Raw genomic sequence first — 25641 nt, forward strand, 5'->3', positions numbered from 1 at the left:
CAACAATAAAGGTAATGTGTTGTCGATTATACATCTAAATCAGACCTAAATCTTTGATCCAGGGCGTAAATTATCTCCTTAACATTGTGAATAGTTGTGATATTTTAATAATTCCAAGCTAAACATTATTACAAGAAAAGAACCATTACATAGTGTATCTGCTGTTCAACGCAGCCGAAACAAAACTCAACTGCTATATCAACTTCATAGTTGTAATACTATTACAGGAGAACGTCTTTTAATTTCCGGTATCTACAAATAATCAATGTAAAAGATACAGAACGAAAATACACATTCAGTAATGGACCTTACATTGTACAAGAAGCTGCAATTCACTTCGAGTTGTTTTATTGTAGGCCGTGTAGATATTGGCAACATCACATCTGTATGTGTCTGCCATGTAGCGGTCGACTGGACCAAACGTCAGACTTCTATTCCAAGACATGATAGCGTTGTTTGTCACATTTCTCCAGGTGTATGAACAGCCAGGCCAGCAAACAGACGAGCAGGTAACGTTCAGGAGAGTGTCGCCTTCCGACGCTGTGTACTTCGCGGGTACGCCCAATACGGCTGTATCTGGTCCATCTGATTATGACAGTTAGTATAAGTTATGCTTACATTCTTGATTACTGACTTTCGGTAATAACAATAGACACATAAAGTTATATATTCTTTAGAGTATTTTGTTACATCCTATCAAATCATTAATTTACATAGAACATATTGTTACAGTATAAGCACATTTAGGAATTGAATATTTCTTCGGCGGCTTCCAAATTGAGTGGCACTATTTTGTTTATAATGCACATTACGTCGAAAACAAAATGCTTTTAAATTGATCTTTTGGTTTGGTTTGCAAAGCTCCCAAAGATTATCTCTTACGGAAAGCACATTAAATTTGCTAGAAAAGTAAGACCCGATTCCTAATCGTTACCTGGTCAAATTAGGACCATATTGCAATTAAAACTTAAACTAAGCGTATTATCAAATATTTCATGTCGAATTTCAGTTCTAGGATAATGTAAAAAACCTTTCCCGGTTAGTTTGTTTCAAATTATAAGCTACATCTACCCTGAATTAAGTGTTTGGGGAATGTTACACATTTGGCAGTATTTAAAAGATGTTCTGTAAATAAATGCAAATACTTACACCTGACGTTGATGTTCACCACTACACTGGTAGCTGTTTCATTAGATGTAGGATTTGTTGCCTCACACTGGTAGGTTCCCGCGTCATCCCTAGTGACCTCACCAAGTGCCAGGTTGTGATTGTTAGACGCGAAGGAATGGGTGGGTGTCGTCTTTCTCCAGCTATATGTGCAGGTTGGATAGCAGCTGGCACTACAAACTATCGTGATGATAGGTTGATTCTCGTTTATCGTGTAGTTCACATTAGATGGGTTTATTAACGAAGTATTCGGGCCGACTGGAAACAAAATATCATAACAGGAATACATTATTATTATGTTGATAACGTCGCTTTTCTTTCAAATAGCTAAATGTATCCATATACATGAAGTTACCATTTATTAATAGCGAACTATCCATATATTTATTATTTCAAAAAATACTATTCATTTCATAAGTTCGTAGTTATATAGACGATGTGTTAGTTATAGGGTAATATATATATATATTGGGATCGAGTGAGCATTTACTATTTCATATTTTCATGAGTGCTATTTTTCTACCGGCGAATCTTCTTATTTGTGATCACGAGGTGAACTGTATTTACAACTTATACTTTAAGTTAAGTTGATATTAGTTTGACACATAATTTGAAAACTGCGTCAAATGTTAACGGCGACATATTGGTCGTCATTTCTCTTTCCAGAACTTTAAGCATTATCTTTCATTTCACACATGTCATGAGCCAACATATCAGGCAATTGAACTTATATTTTATAGGTTAACTGTTATAGACAATTAAACAAAGAGTTTAAGATGTTATCATATGCCGCAGTTTTTCAACAAAAGACATAAAAGCATGAGGTAAATACATTAATCACATAGCTTAAAAATGCATATCTAAATAAGTGCATGATTTACTTAGACATTGGACAGAATTTCTATAATACACAATTCAAAATGTTTATATTTATGTTTATTGTTTATATTCAACCATAACAAGAGTCTAGCGTAGGGGTGCATGGGGAGTGGGAGTGGGAGGGGTCGACCCCTGTCATAAGGGGGGGGGGGTTGTGGGGTTTTCTTGTAGAACGTTTTGTTTTCATACTCAATTTTAATAATTTCCCATGATTTTCAGACTTGTACAAAATGTTGTTGCTTTTTCACAAAGTTTAGAATGTTGTGTTTAAATAGCAAAATTAAAATGTGTCTTTATGTCTGTGGTAATATGACTGTACTTGTCTGGAGTCTTCTTTAGTGTAATGTCTTATTTTTCTCCTAATATTCATGTAAAATAAAAATAAAAACCCAGACAGTTAAGCATTTGAAACAATTATACTGGCATAAATACACACACAAAAAAAACAAATATGAAGGGGACGAATTTTAGTTGGTACGATCGGGATTAGATACGAATGTTACATTCAGCCTGGCTGTTATTAAATTGTCTTTTGTTATGCTTAATATGTTGATGTTTTAGAATAAAATGACAATAAAAATCACTGCTTAAAGAAACATTAACACAGCATAGAACATTGATAAAATAACTCCGAAAATCGTTCCGACAAAATGGCGGTTTCGGAGAATTTAGACATGATCGTAGACGTGATAGTAAACGCGACATAAAGCATCATTTTTTTTTATTTTTATTTTTTTTTTTGGGGGGGGGGGTTCAAAGAATTGTTCATCATGAATATTTTACAAATACACTTTTAAAACATTTCCTGATAAAATGATGTAATTCATTGTGTTAGCGCCAGCTTTCCTACGTCTACAAATCGGCAGTGACCGGTGACCGTCTGCTTTAAATCAACAATATTTAAAATAGCGAGTCTCGTCTGTACAATACCATTATCAATTATTTTAAAAGGTTTAATAGTGTTTGACAACATTTTTCATCGTCTCTTCGCATTTTCTATAGCATTTTGAACGAACGGGTTCTCATTGTATATTCTGATTGGCTGACATTCAATAGCTCCGCCTCCTGGCGATGTTTCACTAATTGACTCTTCCTAATAATCGGATTAGAAGATGGCCGTTTATGAATACACAGGTCGTCGGCTCATTATACAAAATAAGCTGTCATAAATTATGACACGTACAAGTCATATGGGAAGATGAAAGGGCAGTACGGCATATGTTAAGCAGTCAATGGTGCACAGCATATGAAAACGTCCGGTCTCATTATAAAAAGGCGTACAAGGCTATTAAAAGGAATTTTCAAAACGCCCGGGTTCAAATTCTGGGACGTTTTTGGCGATTTTCCGGACGTATAATACGTCTAAGTCAGCTTATTGAAACCCCTTCCACACTTAGTTTCTGAGTCCGTATTGCACTTAAGCCCTTCGCTACTTCCGAAATACAACACCAACAAATTAGCCGCTGGTCGGAACAACTTAAATAAAAAAAAAATGAATTTCTATTTAAAACAATAATAAATAGATATAAAAAATAAAACTACGTAGTTGTTTGATATGTAGGATTGTGTTATTTCTCATTCGTTGCGCAGGGAGACATCGCACTCGACCATTGTTCTCATGCGCTCCCACATATCAACATATTTACATATTCTTCCCTATATATGGAAATTGTAGACTCATTGTGATTGCAATATTGATTGGCAAGAATCCCTTTTTTCAGTTAATATTAACGATGTTAATACGACATCGCGTTATTTCTTTTTGATCGGATGATTTGGTTTTCCGTATACGGCAGTGACATTACAGCTCGCCGTACTAACAAAACCATACTAATATTGGTAAGAAGCACTACACAAACACGTCTAGTAGTCGAAATATTTTGTAAACTCGGATTTTGTAAAACTGGAAGTAAGACAACGTTAAGTGGAAGTGCGAAAGATATTTTCCTATCCTGTATCAGCTTAATGCATTGTGTTGAGTGCAGCGTGTTACAAACTGGTGTTTAACAAAAGGTTACTTATGAATCAATAACATATTTATTAAGGAATGTATTGTATTTCTAAAGAGACCATTCCGAAAGAGTTCAGCTGCTGATTTGCGTTTAAATTCAAGAAAATACAGGATCGGCTTAAAACATGACATAAAGAAAAGGAGTCATATAACAAAAAGGAACATAACTGTACGACGCTTTTTCGACGACCTGTATCACATCTCGTTCGCTGTATTATGGGTTAAAATGGCGGATTCGTATTTACAAATCAAAGTAGGACGTCAAAAATATTCATATCGTAACATTTCCCAGTATAATTATCTCATATTTGGAACATGCAATGTTTTAGAAAACCCTTTGAAGTCCACTGTTATATCATATCATTGTGTGGCATGACGACAGTAAACAACGATGTATGCGCGTTTCAGTCAAATGAATAAAAATGTTATTGGCACGCTCGACAAGTCTCGTTATCGGCTTTCGCTCGTTCCCTCGGATCGGATATTTCCATCCCCACTGTGTTCGATAGTTTAATAGAATATTCTATCCCATTGAGTATCATGTAATAACCAGTACATGTTTCCTGTGCATGTATGACGATTAAGTATACGCACATCCTTACAGAGAGTTTAGCAGCTTTTGAAAGCACTATTTGTGTACACTTTAGCTAAAACATTTTCAACTCACATATGACATTGACAACCACAGTGGAACTATTTCGTGTTGTAGATGAGCTCGGGTTTGTAGCAGTACAGATGTACGACCCTGCCTCTTGTCTTGTTAACTGACCAAGATTTAGGATTGTATTGTTCCGTTCCGTTCTAGAAGTGCCGACCTTCGACCAAGTGTACACACATTCCGGATGACAAACTGCAGAGCAGGTTATGTCTCCTAGAGTGTCACCCTCTGGCTTCGTATACGAGGTTGTAGAAGGGTATATGGACACTATGCTAGGACCATCTGCAATAAGATTTGTTTAAGTTTATAACTGTGTACGCATATTCCGGGTAACAAACTGTGAAGCAGGTTATGTATCTTAGAATATCACCTTCTGTCTTCGTATCTTTAATCGTGTGTAAATACACGCAGAGTCCGGCATATAAACTGACGGGCACGTTATATGTAACGGCCTCCGTCTTAGTGTAGTTGGTTATATAGGGAGATAGGGTCTCGCTTTCTGGACCATCTGATGAACAAAAAGTCAAGTGTGACTCATGAATTCAGGTGATTAATTTTTCTTAATATTCAATTATATATATTTTAATCAGGAAACAGCGTCGTTTTTTGTCAGAACTATCAATATACTTAATGGTAATTTTAATTTAGCTCACTAAACTTCTTTTCTATATACACGGCCTGGTATTCTCCTTTCGTTTGTATACGAGTTCACATTATGAAACCTAAAATTGTACACGTACTCACGTTAACTCAATTATATTTATCTCGTAACATGGCGATTTATGTGACTTCAGTATACATGTAATGAAACTTTTATTTCCGCGTGCAGAAAATTACTTGTAATAGTCCAATATGTAGTTCAAAGTTATTGTTTATTTTCTGTCTAAGTGTAAAAACACAACATACGTGCCAGTGATTTCCATTCAACTTACAATACTTTAAAGTAATTTGTTAAAGCTAAAAGCTGAATATGAATCATCTCAAGTCTATCATTGGGGTAAAAACAAGTATAAGTGCCATTTTTGGAATTCCCATGACAAGGTACACTGCCGTGGGTCAAACCAACAAATTCTAGGGTGAGGTTACTGAATTTATATGGAAATACATGCACGAGTTCTGGAACGGCATAAATATTACGCGCCATAATGAGTGCATATGTTTTCATATAAATTCGATTATATTTTTATAGTATATGCAAACAAGGGAACACAATTGGTTATTTCCTCCTATTCAGTACGGTTTATTTATCAACAAAAAACGTAAATATTTTATAAAATATTAGCAGACTGAAAACATGTTCAATTCTGTGCGAAATCTAGGGCTATTAAAGCATCCGGATTTGATCCGCGATTATCTGCTAAAAAAGAAAATCACGCTTAAACATATTCAGTTTAGACGAAATCAGACGCTTATAAACAATGCAAGTATATAGGAAATTAATTGTGCGTAACTTATAACTATTTTATAGAATAATACATGGTTGACCATGGCCTTTTGTTGATAATTGCCCCAGTGGAAGGAATAATTGCCCGAGGGCTTTAGCTATTTATAGTAACATGTGTATTATACATACATATCATATGCCATGGGCGGTGATGTTTATGCCTCGGTTGACATTAACTATTCGAGTCTTAACATTATCATATGTTATCTCCCTGCATGATATCTGATACGTTTTGTATTATTTATAGAATTATACACTTGTTTCTATGTATCGTGACATTTTACAGTAAAAATTTGTTTCAACAATAATGATTATCGTTTCCACCCGTGAGATTATCACGGCACGAAAGGCCGATTATGGCATAATTGCTAGTGGAAGACGAGTACGTGCACCATGGCGTCATTTTAACGAAAATTAAAATGGCTTACGAATATCTGATACGCAAACATTTATACAAGCACATCTTTCATGGGATTTGAACGGAACTATCGGTGCAAGGAAAGCGTAATGAGTTTTACCATTAATGACCCCTTCCGTGTTTCAGTAAACGCGTACTACCTGGAACCGTACTAGATGTTTACGTTCGGTGAAGCTAAAAATGCAGTGATGCATGAAGAGATTTCGTTGAAAGGTTTTGTTTTACTTTATCCGCTGAGAAATGTTAATTATTCCAGCGAAATGGCTAGGGTCATTCAAGCCGAGATTCTTATGAAACTGCTCCTAGGTTTGATCAGGTTTCCAAGTTTCCAAGTTCATTAAATATGCTCATGTCACAGTTTGTTTTCATATAATACATATTTCACATTATTGAGGTCGAGACTAGTCTGAGACAATGGCAATTAAAATCAGAATAGAATTACATATACATACAAAACATGCTTCAATTACCCTTGTTTATCAATTTACTTCAGTTTAGCATGTGTCACAATGTAATGGAGGAGGCATGTAGAATAACAATTGCACATGTACACCAACGGAATTTAAGAATTATTTCTTTTATCAATTTACATAACTTTCATACTGTATATAGTATTACCTGAATTGATTCATTGCATGAATTGATTAAAATTAACAATGCTCGAATATCTAATGTATTTACTATATATACAGCGTTTATCATAAAATTCCTTACATTCTAATAGATAATGAAGTTCATTCCCTATGCTATAGTCATAACAGAATGGACACTTTCTATTTATATACTCGACATTATTCCGCCTTCCAATTTCTACTGGCAATTCGTTGTTTCTTGTTCTTAATTAAATTTCATATTTTAATAAAAGTTTATGGTGTATGTATAAAATAGTTTTCAAATTCATTTTTTATACACTCTGTAGACAATACATATCCTTGAGCTATTTACAAAAGAAGACCACTCATCTATAAAAAGGTTTGACATTTTTAGATACAGTTTCATGAAGCCAACGTTTATTTAAAAAGTCATTACTGTGCCAAATGTTTATTACCCTACATTTTATATGTTTATTTTATATATTACATATCCACTAAAAATGTGATTGTCTAAGATTTTCGAAAAACATAAATCTGCTCAAAACAATAGTGTACAGCGGCACTGTAATTTGGGTGAAAGGTAGGGTTATTAATGTCACCCAAAAGTCAATCAACCGATTGTCAATATGAATCTGTAATGGTTTAACGCATGTTTCGCCCTAAACAATACAGTTCGGTGAACTATTTTTAACATCTAAAACATATTTAAAACATTTGAATACGTAAGACACAAATACTCACAGCCGTTATATATGTGGTTTCAAATGTGCCTACGTCTGACAATGATTTGGTGTTATATTTTCATACACGAAATGTTGTTTACAGTCTATGTTGAAGGTAGATTAAACTAAATACGATTAAGCCTCCAAATAACTCGCTGACAGTGTGTAAAATATATGCAGTTCCTATTATTAACGTCAGAACGATTGTGCTATAGGTTGTATATCATTCTGGAGTTTAAAAATTGTATTGATAAACGGAAACTCTCAAATGTGTCAAATTGATAACATCCTTTGATGCAAGGATATATTCGCCTATATAACATATTCATACTTGTCATATTCCAGCATTTCCAAAGGTTTTTTACCAGACATCATTCGTATTCTTGAATATCATCTATATTTCATTGTCGGTGAGTGGGTCGCAAACTGCATATAATTCAAATAAGACACGCGGGAAAATGCAGCTAATGTTGTAGAATAGACGTAGCTGGAACGCCTCCAAAGATTTTCTTCACTGGTCGGGTTCATGCGAATTAAGCTCCTTAAAAGCCATGTTTTCTGTTTTATTTTGCTATCATCGTATCGTCGGGATCATTTCAGTCGCTTATAACAGCAGTAGAAAAGACCTGTGTATGGCGAAATTTTGGCGATAGTGTGTATATTTATAATCCGATTCCTGCTACAATTTGGAATAACAGGTAAGAGTGTTGTGTGATATGCTTAGGATAGGTATATATCAGCTATAAAATTCAAGTTTGAACTGTACGTTTACCGTGTGTTACGAAGTGTTTTTGGGAAAGTTTTCTTCTTTTGTCAATTATATAACCCTAGTGGATTTTTAGATTTTATAGAATGTTAAAATAGCGTCGACAAGTCATGATTAATAGTTGTATTGTGTCCCATGACGTGATAAGCAGCCCATAAAATGTTGTATTTTTTATTTTCAGGATCAAGACTAATTTTACCCAGTTGACGCCACAGGCAACAATTAAAAGTAAGCAGGGGGCAGCTGTTGGGATCTGCATCATATATTCAAGTCTCTGTGTATGTAGGTGTTGCTTTGGATAATATTCATTTTTTAAGGTTTGATTATATCTAATTTGGATATTTTAAACGAGAGGACTTGGATATTTTGTTATTTCATTGGGTTGGTAAAAATGTAATAATAATTAGTTAATAAGAAATACCCTTACGTGAAATTTCATGTCCTATCGTGGAGCTTGGAGCCAGACCAGAGTATGCTTTAGTCATGTGATGTGCCAAAACTATCATTGGACAGAGGCATGAATTCATGAGACAATGATAAGTATGTTTGATAGTTGATGACGGTATAAATTTGTTTAAATTAAAGAATGGAGAGTGTTAAAAACAAGTTACTGTTATATGCAGTTGGTGCTGCAAGAAACTGTTATATGCAGTTGGTGCTGCAAGCTTGTATATGGTGCAGTTGGTGCTGCAAGTATGTGTTGATGCAGTTGGTTTTGCAAGTATGTGTTGATGCAGTTGGTGCTGCAAGTATGTGATGATGCAGTTGCTGTTGCAAGTATGTATTGATGCAGTTGGTGCTGCAATTATCTGTTGATGCAGTTGGTGCTGCAAGTATGTGTTGATGCAGTTGGTGCTGCAAGTATGTGTTGATGCAGTTGCTGTTGCAAGAATGTGGTGATGCAGTTGGTGTTGCAAGAATGTGGTGATGTAGTTGGTGGGGCAAGTATGTGTTTGATGCAGTTGTTGTTTTAAGTATGTGTTGATGCAGTTGGTGATGCATGTACATTTGTATGTGTCGATGCAGTTGGTCTGTGAGTAGTTGTTGACGCAGTTGGTGCTGCCAGTATGTTTTGGATGCAGTGGGAGCAACAAGTAAGTGTCGATGCAGTTAGTGCTGCCAGTATGTGTTGATGCAGTTGGTGCCGCAAGGTAGTGCTCGATGCAGTTGGTGTTGCAAGAATGTGGTGATGCAGTTGGGAGGTTCAGTATGTGTTTGGTGCAGTTGTTGGTTAAAGTATGTGTTGATGCAGTTGGTGATGCATGTATGTGTTGATGCAGTTGGTCTGTGAGTATTTGTTGATGCAGTTAGTGCTGCCAGTATGTGTTGGATGCAGTTGTTGTTTTAAGTATGTGTTGATGCAGTTGCTGATGTATGTATATGTTGATGCAATTGGTCTGTGAGTATTTGTTGACGTAGTTGGTGCTGCCAGTATGTGTTGGATGCAATGGGAGCTACACGTATGTGTTGGATGCAGTGGGAGCTACAAGTATATGTTGATGCAGTTGGTGCTGCCAGTATGTGTTGGATGCATTGGGAGCTACAAGTATGTGTTGATGCAGTTGATGATGCATGTATGTGCTGATGCAGTTGGTGAGGCATGTATGTTTTGATGCAGTTGGTCTGTGAATATTTGTTGGAGCTGCCAGGATATGTTGGATGCAGTGGGAGCTACAAGTATGTGTTGATGCAGTTGGTGATCATGTATGTGCTGATGCAGTTGGTGATCATGTATGTTTTGATGCAATTGGTCTGCAAGTATGTCTTGATGCAGTTGGTGATCCAAGTATGTGTTGATGCAGTTAGTCTGCAAGTATGTGTTGATGCAGTTGCTCATGCAAGTATTTGTTGATGTAGTTTGTTCTGCAAGTACGTGTTGATGCACATGATGATCCAAATATGTGTTGATGCAGTTGCTGCTGCAATTGTGTGTTGTACGCAGTGGGTGCTGCAAGTATTTGTAGATGCAACTGGTGCTGCAATTAAGTGTTGAATGCAGTCGATGTTGCAAGTGAGTGTTGTATGCAGTTATTTGAATTGAAATAAGAAACTACCTGGTATAACCATTCTCATTATATAAATCGTAACGTTTTTTTCTGAGGCTGAAATAGGCTTTTTGATCATTTCTCTGCTTGCCGTATATCATTTGTTAAATGACCTAGCGCTCATTCAATCGGAGCGCAATGTTGAAATAAACACTGACGTCATGTCTACTTGCGTGTTTTACAATTTAAACGTCAAGTTTCCAAGTACAAAGGACTAGACGAATGTAAATATTTTTGCTTGGACAATGAAGTTGTATTGTGTTTGAATATTATGTTGGATTGAATATCATTGATTTCAAGTCGTGAATCATCGTTTTTTTCTTAAAGAATTAAGATTTCTTTCATACAAACGGGTTTTACAGTTATAACCGATTTCCATTAAACATACATTTTAATAAGCATTATTACCTATTTAGACACAAACGTCTTTTTATTTCCAAGTTTGATATTGTATAAAGCACTTTACCATATCCATTTGGTATGTATTCATTTGCTTACGTGATGAAATATTTCCTACTTGAAATGTTAATATAAAAATACTACTATTATTTTATATTTGACTTAAAAGTTAATTAGGTTGACGCGACAACAAAAGCTATGCATGTTTTCTCAATCTTAGTTGTAGTTCAAGCCATCTTCGTCGTTTAATTATTCGCTAGAATAATTAAATTTCATGTAAAGTTTAGAGTTTATGAAAGATTTAGTACGGATTGTGTACTTTTGAAAGGTAATACATCTTTTGATATAATCCCTAGTTAAATTTAAAAAAAAGATTAAAACCATTTGGTGTGGAACTGAAAAAGGTTTGAAAGAAAAATAAAACTGCGTGTTTATTATAATTTCAATACCTTAAAAAAACGCCTACTTGTCGAAGAAACCATTTATTCTAGCACACCCGGTAGGCATTCCGGTGATCAGCCGTGCTGGAAAATTCCATACGACACCGCCTTGCCAGATGAGTATATTTTTCATAATACACTTTATGAAATCATAGTTATGAGATTTCAATGGATGAGTTCCATAAGCATTAACTTTACAAAAATATACCTTCAAAATAAATTAAAATAACCCATAAAAGACGTGATACTGAAAGAACTTCTTGACGTATGCAGTGAATAAAATTCACTGCGCGTTATGGCGTCTGTTAATTTCATTATACGCGATTTTTGGTGAAATGTACAAAAATGCGATTGTGTCTATGTATTTGTTTGCAAAAAAATGTAATTTAAGGTATGCTAGAAAAAGATCCGACCCTCGGACACGCTGTGTACTCGGTACACGGCAAGACTCGTTACCTGGCAATGCAGGTGCCCTCACGTCGTACTTTTCTATCCGGAACGAACAAATAAGACAGATATTTGTAGTGTAGTGTTCTTGCTTTTATCTTTAAACTGTGTTTGGAGGTGGTAATAGTAAAGATATAAGAGTTATTATAATGAAAATGACAATACTGGTAATGGTGATAAGGATATTGATGATGGTGAAAATGATACTAATGTTTAAAATAATACTGTTTCATTTTCAGTTTATTGGTTATAGCAAATAATTGTTTTAGCCAAATTAGTATTTGATTAATATCGGTCAAAATATCGTCACATACAAAAAACAATTAATATATATCAATTAAATAAAGCAATAAATTACAACAAATCAAGATGCAACGACAGAGAGTATCAGTACGTTTTGACACAGCAAAATATCATTAAATACACATTGTTGAAATAGTCCTTAATAGTCCGACGGTTAGTACTAAACATGATGGACACAATAAATTAAGTGTTTAAAAGTCGATCCAGGATGGAGTTTGAGGGGGGGGGGGGGGGGGGTAAGGATAATGATAGTAAAAATGATTGTGGTAAAAATATGAGAATAAGGATGATCGTGATAAGGATGTTTGTAATAATTATGAAGAGGAAAATAATAATAAGGATAATAATAATGACCTTGGCTATAATAACAAACGTTTGGAATATATTTACGTCGTTAGGGGCTTTTGTATTTACGAGAAAACGAAACAAAACATTAATCAATGCAAAGACTTTTTGCTTTCGGAGTCATGTTCGATTCAATTCAATACTTTTTGTATCATAAAGTGAAGGTGTGAGCATGGGAGGAAAAACAAAGGTGTGAGACGGTTGTGTAAAAACACAAACACAATGGCTTAAATACCAGTAACAGTACAGTCTAATGTATGGAACGCAGCCGGATGCTGGCGTAGTTGATGTTGATTGTCGTGGCTTGAGGCTGGTGTGTTTTATATGGAAAGCAGCAGTGTGCGGTAGTTTTTTTACATACTTATGATTTGGGGTTTTGTTTAAAATTGTACAAATATTAATAACAATACAGCAGTCAACTCATTAAGGTATACATATGTTAATATATGCTGTATTGAATATTATGTTTTTTTCTCGATAGATGCTGTCAATAGCAAGTCCAATTCCTAATTTGTGTTGTGGTTTATGTTAACCAGGGTAAACGAATAGTTTATAAGCATGATACTGCCCGAAACAAGGTAATCACACGTTTACACTCACACATATAATAGATTTCGGAATCAGATGACCTGATTCTCTAGCAATTACTTTAGGAACTAAACTGATTTCCACTGGAGTTGCACTTTCTTGTTCAGCTTTCAACTTTTTACGGTTTGTTTTAAGCAATATTGGCCAAAAGGCCAGAAGTGTTTATGCGCTGACGCGGTGTCTGACGTATGTGCGTCTGTATACAATTGTTTGTGAATGCAAAACAGTCTTCAGAACAGTCTAAATAAAACTTATACAATAGTTAGATATCCATGTGAGCTCTGTTCCTTTTAAAAGTAAGCTAGATCGCACACGCGCATGTATAGATTATGGCCCTTGAAATTATCACAATCACTGTTGTAGCCAAGTCAAGATTATAAAAGAGAGAGATGTTGTTTTTTTTCGTTTTATTCTCATAAGGAGCCCAAATGCCAGAAGAGCTTATTTGATGGCGCAGCCTCCGTTATTCGTGTGTCCAACTGTACACAATTGCGTGTGTATGTTTGTTCAAATTATGCCCATGTGGTCAAAACTGACCACGCCCGGGATTCAGAAGTTTCGTATAGACTTATATAGGAAAATACTATTTCCTTAATTCGATTAGCACAGTCCCATTATATTTTGTATGGAACATCATGTATGGTAATCTACCAAGATGTTTTTAGATTATGCCCCTTAGGTCAAAACTGGCCCTTCTCCAGGTTTCACAGGTTTTCGAATGGCCAATAAAAAGAATTGAAAATCTTCTTGTCTCAAACCACAAGGCCTTGACCTTTGGTAATTATAATACAGCATCATATGATATCCTACTACTAAGTTCGTTCAAATAATGTCCCTGTGGTCAAAGCTGGCCCCGTCAACCGTTTGACCTTCTTTTTTTCTTTAGCTACAGAAATAAAATTTTGACAATTTTTACACTTTTGAAAACAATTATCAATGTTTTGCTTGTATGATCTTGACTGTGACCTTTTGCCCCTCTTTCTTATTGTTGAAGCTACAGCAATTAAATTTTGGACCATGAGTACAATTTTGAAAACAAATATCAATGTCAAAGGCCAAATTTGGAAGTTTGTGCTTTATAGTTAAATTATAGAAGATGGTTCAGCTTCTGAGTGAAACTCTAGTAATATGGTAATCCATAATGAATAAGTAAGTTAAAGTGCAGACACGAACATGTACTCTGACCTTTAAATGTCTCGTGTGACCTTGACCTTTGAGGTATGAACCCGGGTCAAGGTCACTGCACATCGTCTTAATGCAGACATTATTTTTACCAAGAAAAATGTTAATCCATCCATGCATAAGTAAGTCATAGCGCGGACTCGAGCATGTGTAATCTGACCTTTAAATGCCTCGCGTGGCATTGACCTTTGAGGTATTGACCCGGACAAAGGTCACTGCACATCATCTCAATAAGGAAAACATTTGTACAAAGAAGTATGGTAATACATCAATGCATAATTAAGTTATAGCACAGGCACGAGTATTCGTACTTTGACTTTTAAATGTCTCGTGTGACCTTGACCTTTGAGGTATGGACCGCGTCAAGGTCACTGCACATCGTCTCAACGAGGACAACATTAGTACTAAGTAATATGGTAATCCATCAATGCATAAGTTAGTTATAGCGCGGACACAAAATGTTACGGAGAGTCAGACAGACAGATGGACGGACGGACACAAAGACTGATAGATGAACGAAGTGCATTATCATAATCCCCTCCCCACTCCGTTGCGGGGGATTAAAACAGTGTATAATCGGACGTTGTTATGACTCTGTAAGTATACGATCGAACGGCTTAGTTAATACGATGCGAGTTGGCCTGAGGCTGCTTCATCCTCTTGTTATTTTATCGCAATCAAACACATACAGCAGTTCGAAACTCATGAGTGAACTCGGTTCCTTATGAAAACCAGATCCGCTCGTGTATTAGTGATAATGGCCCTTGATATTGTGCATCAAAGCATCAAATAAGGGAAACAATATTTAAAGATGTATTATTGTATATTATTGTATGGTTTGTCTCCCTTTGTCCTTTGAATCATATGGTTTACTTTAAATGCGTGTTCAGTATAATTGCCTGTTACTAGTATGTACATGTTAGAATAGGAACTTCTGTCACTGACACATATTGAATTAGGTCATCCATATAATCTGCTTACTACATTTTCTGTTCCCACATGTTGAATTTGCATTGGTCCAAGTAAACTATAAGTGTGTTGCCGAATACCCATACATGTATGATTTGGATTGAAAATGACCACAAGAACCATGCCAGTATAGCATAAGCCATGTTGTGCGTCTCGTTTCAATATTACATTTGAATTGAAATATTCAACCATATGTTTCTACTGAAAGCGTGTGCCATCAAATGCATAGGAAAACTATGCTCTCGTTCTGGAGCGTAGTAATTATGCGCGACGAAGGAGTGCACAGTGAACGAGTGCAGAAATGATATAGAAATTCAATCCTTGTGTTATTATATCACTAAAACAGTAACATGGCACCTTAAATTATTATATGCTTGTATTTATTTCCGAACACTTGGAAACATGGACAATTTCCAAAAGAACTATCAAGGCTTGTTGCTATGTCTTGTCAAGATTAAACGCGTGAATGGAATGTGTATTGAGTGGAAACTGACGTGACATTGCTCCCGACGTATCATGAAAATGACGACTTTTCGCGCGTCTTTCTATGATAATGTCTGATGGAAATGTCAAGGCGTTCTAAAGAGCAGTGAAAGTAGTGAAAGATTGGTTACACTCAATATCAACAGTTCACACGTCTCGTATCTGATAGTATCGGACACTTGTGAACAATAGAAATATACAATATCAAATATATATTCTTTATATAGACGTACATTTGGTGATATTCTCAAAAAGCGTTACTAAATTCGTTAAATTGTTAATTGTTAATGTTACTTAAACCTGTCGCAGAATTCATGGTCCGTATTCACAACGCTTCTTAGTGATGTTTTCAAATTAGTGAAAAAAATGCTTCATATTTAGTTCGGAATTTATTATAACATTGTGTTTACACCACACATATGAAAATAAGCAAGGAAAATATCCAAATAATAAAGGCATGTCAGTAAATTTGATCGAAAAAAGAGTGTATTCAAATGTTCATACTTTTAAAAAAATCACGAAGCAGCTTTATTAATATGATTTTCATAAAAGAGAAAAATGTTGAACGTTTCTGAACCTCTATACAATGCATTCTTGTCCATTAATTAGTTTACCCTTATGAAAATATAACCTTTATATCCAAATCACCATTTTGGTTTAAACAGTATTTATTTTTATAACAAATAAATATTTACAACATACACATAATTATGATACATGGAATTGAGGAGAAATCCGTTGGCTTGTATGAAATCTCTTTTCTATTTTCTGTAAAGAATACTATAAATAAATGAATTAATTCAAGCAAAACACGTATATACTGTGTAAATTGTTATATCGATAGTTAGAGAAAATGAAATAATGAATTATTAATATGTTAAACATATGAGAAAATATATACGTCAGTATAAATATGGTTGGAGAGATAATAAGTAAAGCTAATCCATATGACAAAGATAGTTGAGGATACAGGAGGATACTAGAGCAATCAAAACCACCATTTTACTATGATATGTTATTATGATTGTTCAAATCGTCGCATGAGAAAAAAGCGGCATTGCAATTATTACTTTTCATAATAATCACTAATATTTTACGCATTTAATGCATTACGTTTGTCACTTACATCAATTACATAGCAAATATATATTCTTCAAGGCTTCCCTATCATCTTTCTACTAAAATATTTCGTCAAAACTGAACAGACATATACAGAACTTCAAGTCTCTTAGAACGAGATCGACTCAATATTATATGAATGAATTAAATCGTTCGACTTACATATGACTTCCACAACCACAGTGGGACCAGTTCGTGTTGTTGATGAGCTCGGATTTGTAGCAGTACATATGTACGACCCTGCCTCTTGTCTTGTTAGCTGACCAAGATTTAAGATTGCATTCGTCCGTACCGTTCCAGTAGTGCCGACCTTCGACCAAGTGTACTCACATTCCGGATGACAAATTGCAGAGCAGATGATGTCTCCTAGAGTGTCATCCAGTTTCTTCTCATAGGAGGTTGTAGAAGGAGATAGGGTAATTGTGCTAGGACCATCTGCAATGAGATTTGTTTAAGTTTATAGCTGTGTACGCATATTCCGGGTAACAAACTGGATAGCAGTAGTGTCTTCCAAAGTGCCATCCAGTTTCTTCTCGTAAGAGGTTGTAGGAAGGGGTAGGGACATCGTGTCTGGGCCATCTGTTAAGAAAAGCTTTCCGCCTGTGTGTTGTCGGTTGAGAAAACTGATTGAAACCACTTGCTGTCGGCCTTACGCCACATGCTGGATTTGACGGATGCTTTAACATACTATTTTATTTAGTACGCCCAAAAACGTTAATTTAACCTCCGGTCCTTTGTTGAATCATATCGGACGGCGGGAATGACACCACATCATGTTACCCACTCTGGTTCGTTTACAAAATATCATTTTTGCCGTTGTCTATTAAATCATGGTTTAAGAGTGAGGTTGTGCACGCAAATTTGTTTAACCCTCCAGTAAATTTACATTTTACTGACCGTTCCAAGGCGGTACCTAACAATCCTTGATAAACATTCCTAGTTTTTTTTATATAGTATATATGCACTGTGTTGTTTGTGGAGTATTGTACTATTGTTTGATGTTTCTTGTAGTTTACATCTCGAAGGTATATTTTACTGTCTACTATTGCAATATCGATAATATCGACTATATGTTATCGATTGAAATACATATTAATCATAATTCGAAAATTTCTAAATTTAAACCCTGTGCGTACACGAAGATGAATCGTTTCAATTGAAGAGTCATGTTTTGATTTTCGCCCCTTCTTCGTTAATTCAAAATGTGCTTTTGTTTCAGTAGTGTCGTCTGCGAGATATGATACAACATTTTGAAGAATCAATACAGTAAGAACCTAACCACGAACAAGCATATGACGTAAGGTATGTTAAAACGGAGCTGCAATACAATTCATAATACTTTATTTGGAGATTGTCTTAAATAATCTTTACTAATCATAAAACTATATAATACTGACAATGTAACATCTCCGAGATAAAAAAAAACTTACAGACGTAATCACTTTGATGAAAATACAGTAAATGTTATATTATTAAACAAGCTGGAATATAACAAAAACCCATTTGATATAAAAAAGATTGGGGTAAGGGGTGAAGGGGAAATATGCTGTCCGTCAATAAATTGATTTTGATCTGCGCAATACCCAACTGGCCCTTGCTACGCGCCTGCTCTAATTAAAAAAAATGTAATTTATTTTGAACACATGTAACCAAATTAAACTACAGCTTACATAAAACGATGACTGAGTAGTTCTTGGTGTTGGTATAGGTCGTATAGATGGAATGTGTACCAGTACAAGTGTATATACCCTGGTCATCACTACCAACGATACCGATGTCAAGGACCGCCGAGGAGGTCACATAAATTTGACCCTTCGTCCATCTGAATGTGCAGGAAGGCTTACAGTCTGCCAGACACGCTACCGGAGAAAACCTATCCCCATCACTGAGGGCCAGAGAAACACCGGTTGAGTTGAAGGCGATATTGTCGGGACCATCTGAATCAAACAATTTATTAAAAATTATTATGAAAATCGCCTAATATCTAAACAGTGTGATTATTTCCCTTTTATTAAATTATATACAGATTGAACCATAATTACATAGTATTCAAGGTTGAATGAGCGCGTTTTAAAATTACTCTTAAGTTGTATTTATAAGCATTATTTAACTTACAATAAACGGTGATATGGAAGGCCGCGCTGCTGTCAGATACCAGGCCCATTTCCTCCGTAGCCATACACGTGAACTGTGATAGCTCATCACTTCGTTGAACATCGTTGAGGGTCAACGTAGCGGCTGTATTGGGCAGCAAGATGAATCTCCCTCCTGATGTCAAATTTGTGCCATCCTTAGTCCAAGTGTAACTCATAACCAGATCGTGTCCCGGGGGATCGGTTGTAGATATACTATGGCATGTCAATTTCACTGTTCCGCCTTCGTACGGCTCACTGTTGGCGCTTATGGTTGACGGACTGGGCGTACCTATAAATTTATAGATATTCTAATGAAATTGATAACTCCGTGCAATTTTAAAATAACTTTAAACCATTTTGTGTATACAACAACACATTAATTGGATCGGAGAAAACAAGCAAATGAATTCATTTGGTTTGGAAAAAACTGAATGATTTCCAATCTTTTTTACTTCGGTTGTTTGCATTGAAAGTGAATATTCAGAATACTTCAAAACATTTTCGAAATAATATACACGGTCGTAATGGCCTAAAGAGGAACATATTTACGGTCTTAAATGTATGGTCGTTCCTTACTAACATCGATCTCTGACGTCGATCATGACAAATCAATGACGACATTCAATGATAGTAAACAATAACCCTGGATTTTAAAAGGAAATATATGGTACATTCAACGGTCGCTGACAAACTGTTACCTGCAATTGAATATGAATGTGCCCTTTCTGGTTACGTCATTGATTGATAGGTTAGCCCGTCGTTTACCAAGGCACATGTTTATGTAATGTTGCGTAACGTATGCATTGAGTGTGTCCCGGACATTGAATGCTTATCTGATATTAACAAGATTTTATGCAATTCATAAAACGTCCCAGTTAATGCCTGCTTATTTAATGTCAGCAAAACGAAATTCCCGAGTGCCGAAAATTGAAAAAATGCGTTATCTCTGAGTGCTTTGCCTAATATGCAAACATACTAGTTTTGGGACGAACAGTGTGATTCTTCTTCTCGGTATTCAAAATCTTATTTCAAAACAATGAAAGTAATAAAGTTGAATAAGATTACTTGTCAACAATATGAACAGCGTCATTTTTGAATGGCCGTCGTATCATGTTAGACTTTATAAATATATCATATTTATAAACAATCATGAATAACTACAATTACGTTTTTTAAACTTAAGGACAAGTGTATGACACCTACCTAACATATACAAATTGATGCATTTCGACACCACCTTTTCCCATCCAGGGGCCCTAAATCTGTAGTTTCCTTGCTGTCCATCTCCGAAACTATCGAGCTTGATGTGAAACTTTCCTGTGGTGATGTCGCCAGTAGAGGCGAGGGTGCTGTTCAGGTACTCGGCACTGGAGCATGTCTCAAAGCAACTGACTCGGAAGATAGGGTTGTTGTTAGGGTTTACAAGTTCAATAATTACATCCTGTATTGTATAGTTGAAATCGTACCTTAACACGGGTTGTGTGGCTGGTAATGAAACAAGTTTCTCGCATGCTTGGCCATTGACTGTAAAACCAAATATGTGTGTATAAAATAAATAAATCTACAAAGCCTGTTGGCGGTTCTACTGCGAACGTTATGAATAAGCGAGGTCATTATCTACGCACATACACAACTGTTGAAATCAGGCGTGAAAATCTCGTGTGATTTTATTCTTCCTGGACTAACGTTTTTTTTTTCTGTTTTTTTTTGAGGGGGAGTTAAGGTTATAGAAGTTATAAGTGTAAATCCCAAGTTGTCCTGAAGCTTTAACCTGACACAATATGCCCTAAAACATTAACTTAAGTTCCAAAGACAAACAGGGGTCATAATTTGTATGTATGATGATATTGCGCTGAGGAACCTAACCGTGTGATGGTCCTGAACAACCGTGTGTATAATGAATTCATTTGAATGAACAGTGTTCGTGAGTGAAATGCCAACTTGCCCTTTTACTTTTACCGGACGCCGACACCGATTTTGAGGCCAGTAGTAGAGCCCTCCTAATTATTCAAAAAGCCGAGCTAAAAACTCGAGCAGCATGACTACACACACGAATCCTTTGGTCCTTACATTGGGAAACTATGTCACTGTGTATGTAACATATAAGCACAAATTATTATTATTGCGGCATTTGAAAGTGATCAACATTAAAATGTTTCTAAATACTTTCATGAACATAACTTTGATCTTTTTAACGAAACATTTGGTTTCCAAGAAGTAAGGTACTTGTAATAAGGTTTGAAACAACGACAATTAAGACGCCTTTGTAAATAAGTGTTTTTATTGATTTATACGTAACGTTAAACCTAAGCCAAACTACATATTGCGTTACCTGCTTTATTACAATATCGGAAATTAGTCTTCGACATTTTTTTTTGTGTTTGAAGTCATGTTTGCTCTTATAGAACCTGTCGTTGTAAAATGAAAACTGACGATTCGATAATCATATATAGGGATCATGTTATATCTTCAATGTTAAATGTAAACAAAACAATTACCATAATAGAAATCCAACAAGAACGTTAAAATAATAAAAAAAATCAGACACCTACCTGTAAAAAACATAAACAATTCACTCACAAATATATAATTAACAAACATGGTTGAATTTTACATCGGTTTATGCAGACGCAAGTTATCTGAAGTTGGTAAACTGATACTGATATGTTAACACAGGGGAACCACTGTGTTAAACGGCATATGATTAATTTAAATGTTAAAGAATGACTTGTTCATTATGTGATGATCGATTTAACCTCTGATAAAATTATTTGCAGGTGAATAATACAAACACACTGTTGAAGAATTCCGTTGCAACTTTGACAACTTCCACTTGATTTATAATTGTCTAGTCTGCTTAGTGTGTGACTGGCAAGGTTGTTGCAATGGTGGATTCGGTGTAAGGTCAATGTCACACTCAAAAGTCATAATTCAAAAATCCTTGTAATCTAGCATGTTACTTTCACACAGATCTTTAAATGAATGTTTATGTATTTATTACTTTATACGTTGAGTCCTTGTATGCTTATACGTAATCACTTGATTCAATAAGTAGACATGAATGACTATATTCTAAATGAAGTGGTGTTACAGGTATGTCTGCAAACTAAATGATAACGCTGCGTCATGGAAACATTACAACTAAGACTAGTACTATATTGTTAACATGTCTTTCTGGTAAAACATTTTACAACAAAACATAATATAAACTTAGCTTGACAGAATATACTCTGACGACGAGCACCAAATACAAAAAAACCTACTGTTTAAAAAACAATTTATTTTTGAATAGATGAATGAACAATTTGAAATGTCAAAAGTGAAAAACGAAAACGAAAAAAAGTGTGCATTTACAATGGATTAAAACCAGTTTCGCAAATTTTCGAGTTGGTTTCATGATACATTCGTATTCAAACAATCTCATTGTCAGAGATCAGTCCTATCCGCTGCAGGACCAGTAGTCGAACATTCAATAATAAGCCCTGTATAATATATATTATGTTTTGCGTTGCTTTATGCAAAATGACTTCATTAAACATGACTGTTTGATTCTTTCGATTCTAATAGTTTGCATTCCTAAAAATTAGGCGCAGTAAATCTGTAGAACGGTACATCAATTTGACATGGTCTTAACTACATGTACTACATATATTCATTTTTACATGAACAAGGATGCTGGGTCTATGCCATAAAGCTGCAAAGCCCTAATTTCTTGATGCTAAACGGGTCGGTCGTAAGGTGTCTCCGACATAAAGTTCAGAAGGTCAGACAATTCAAACCAAAACGGCTGGTAGTTGGAGCACTTTAAAGATCCTGTTACAGCACTCCTAAATCGACTGCAACGGGTTTCAATATTCATATGAATTAATACAGAAACAAGTACCGTAGTCGAAAGTTTAAACATAAACCCCGTTTAATGACACATGGTCAACGCCAAAGACATTGAACACAAAACCAACCAGAAACATGGACATACAGCACAAACCTCCACAAACAACATACATACTATATAGAAATAAAGGTTGTTTAATGAAGTATTGTTAGGCACCGCCTTGTTACGGTCAGTAAAATGTAAATCTACTGGGGAATTTTAACTAGTTTATGTACACAACCTCACACAAGCCACAGTTACCGTCCTCAGCTTTCGTTCAACTACCCCTGATCGTTCTGTCGATACTAATACCCGGAGCGTCTCAGGCGCCTATGGCTGAGCTTCCGCTGAAGATACGTTGTGTACTTGCGTCAATTTTCGGAGCGATTCTCTGAAAGTCGATGACGGGTACACCAGCTATATGCGTTTTTCAATGGCCGTATGACACGCGTATTTCGTCGCTACAACGTCGCTGATCGCAATGCTCTTAAAACTGGGCTGAACTGCATAAATCAAACAATAGTACTAGCTAGTAGTGTATTCTCTCGAACAGAGTGATGTGTCTCTGCTTAGCATGAATCCCAGTGGTTTTAACACAGTTGAACTTAATTCTCTTACACATTTTTGAAAATGTTGTAATGTCTTGAGGCGAGAACGGAAATGCATTTATTAGAAATTACACACAAAAAGATATATTAAACAACTTCAACAGTTGAGTGCACCCACAAACACTGACTTTGTTTTGGCCTGCTTAAAAGTCGAATCTGTTAACGACATTGTGGACTATAATAAGTTATCGTTCTTTGATCAATTATTCAGGCTACCAGATAAGTTCTTTGCCAAGAAAGAAATCGTTCAAAGAAGTGTGCGCTTTAGTGAAAACGTGCAATTGTTTGGCTTTGTACCGGATATACTTAAGCTACTGCCAACATATAACATTGCGTATGTATATTGAATTATTATCGGAGCAGTGGTTGATTACCAGAAAATGTTGGAAAATATCATTACAATGAATGTTCACAGACGAAACAAACAAACTCGTGCTGTAACATAACCGCCTATAGTTGTGTTTGACAGACCTTGCCCTATAGGGAAAATCGACAAAACCTCGCCCTTAATATTGCGGATCCGTCATAAGGCTTTGAAAATACTCAGCTGGACTATTTCAAGGCAGCTTGTCTATATGTGATATGTTTTAAGTAATGTGAGGGTCTTGTCGTGAAATGCGTATTTCTAGATGTTAAATTAACATGTCTATAAGTTACTTGTGTATTTAAATAAGTGGCTTGTGAACTTGCCAGAAGTTATTTATTTTTAATGTCAACAATGGTGCTACTTTATTTTCAATTAATATAGAGCAGAACAGAACATGTATTTCCATGAGGGTTATCGACCCCATCTAGCAAAACATTAACATATGCAATGGCGGCAAAAAGCAGCATTGACACAATGAACATAATTTATGCAAAAAAATAAGTGATATTTTTTGTATGTTGGTATTTCACTGTATAATGTGGATTTATCCTGTCACTCGCATACAAATCGGTCCAATAACAACGTGTCGTGTTATTTTTAGTTTATTAGGAAAGGGAAAGTTGACCATGTGATGTTTATCTACAGTCAGTCGGTCAAGTGATGGTGAAAACGGACTTCTTTCCCATTCTGAAATGTCAGAGGAAGGAAAAGAATGCTTCATAATCTTATCAATAGTCTGCCAACAACCAAACTCAACAATATCTTCTCCGGAAAGTACCACCACTCTGCAAAATAATGACACTGGCTATGTCTTTGCCGGTGCAGTTCTGAACCTCCGACACTTTATTCTTAAATATCAACATTAAATCCATTGAACATGTTTCAATTGTTCTGTAAACTCTCGTGATCTTGAACCATGACCAGTGTAGTGTGTGACTTGCGGAACAATTGTTACATAAGAAGATAATGTTTGGTGACTGAGTTACGTACATGCACCTTTAAAAGTTTTGTATTAATAGTGACGTTATTAAATGGAATAACTTTGACTATATACGTATTGAATAAAATTGAACAGTCTTGAGAACTATTTTGGGGCACGTTTAAATGCGGGTACCTTGTGTCGATGTCAACATGAGAAAAAAACTTGCCCCCTTTTAAAAAAGGCATTTGATAATTTTAAGGCAATTTACTGTGTTTAATGAACACAGTGACAGGATAAAATAAATATAATTTTAGTTTAGTTCAGTGGATGGAGAAAGTTTATTTGGCTTGGCTGCGGAATATATCGAGTTCGCCATCGGCTCACCCGATAAATTCCTCCGCCTTGCCAGAAATCCATCCTCGGCACTATCCTTGAAATAATGGAGGCGCAAAATATATAAACATTATAAATGCAAAATATTGTTACTGATATAGTTTCATTTTAAGATAAAAAAGCCTGACTGTTAAGTTTTAACATGTTTTATACTTTCACCGAGAGGTTTTATGGATAACGGCATTATATTCAATTTAAAAAATGCTATATAATCACAGGATTTTTTTTATTACTTCCCTTAAATCTAACATATCTTAATAAGTAACGTCATAATGGTGTTATTCAACAATGTTATTTATGCAAAAAACAAATATGGTAAATTAATAGCAATTAAACACCGAAAAACAAGCAATGTTTATATATGCAA

The 25641-nt window shown here is 35.4% G+C and overlaps 1 protein-coding gene across 1 annotated transcript in view; it reads right to left on the minus strand.

Moving 5' to 3' along the window:
- The window catches only part of LOC128236223 (hemicentin-1-like), a 43438-nt gene extending 21642 nt beyond the window's left edge, over positions 1-21796 (minus strand). Inside the window, exons 1-8 of the mRNA XM_052951103.1 lie at positions 21666-21796; positions 20317-20637; positions 19094-19402; positions 18649-18915; positions 17141-17413; positions 4725-4997; positions 1150-1425; positions 313-585 (exon numbers count right to left, since the gene is read on the minus strand). Coding sequence (XP_052807063.1) covers positions 313-585; positions 1150-1425; positions 4725-4997; positions 17141-17413; positions 18649-18915; positions 19094-19402; positions 20317-20637; positions 21666-21714 — 2041 coding nt within the window. The 5' untranslated portion in view covers positions 21715-21796. The remainder of the gene's footprint in view (positions 1-312; positions 586-1149; positions 1426-4724; positions 4998-17140; positions 17414-18648; positions 18916-19093; positions 19403-20316; positions 20638-21665) is intronic.
- Positions 21797-25641: the final 3845 nt, after the last annotated feature.

The sequence above is a fragment of the Mya arenaria genome, chromosome 5 (genome assembly GCF_026914265.1).
Source record: "Mya arenaria isolate MELC-2E11 chromosome 5, ASM2691426v1".
In the NCBI taxonomy this organism is placed as follows: Eukaryota; Metazoa; Mollusca; class Bivalvia; order Myida; family Myidae; genus Mya; species Mya arenaria.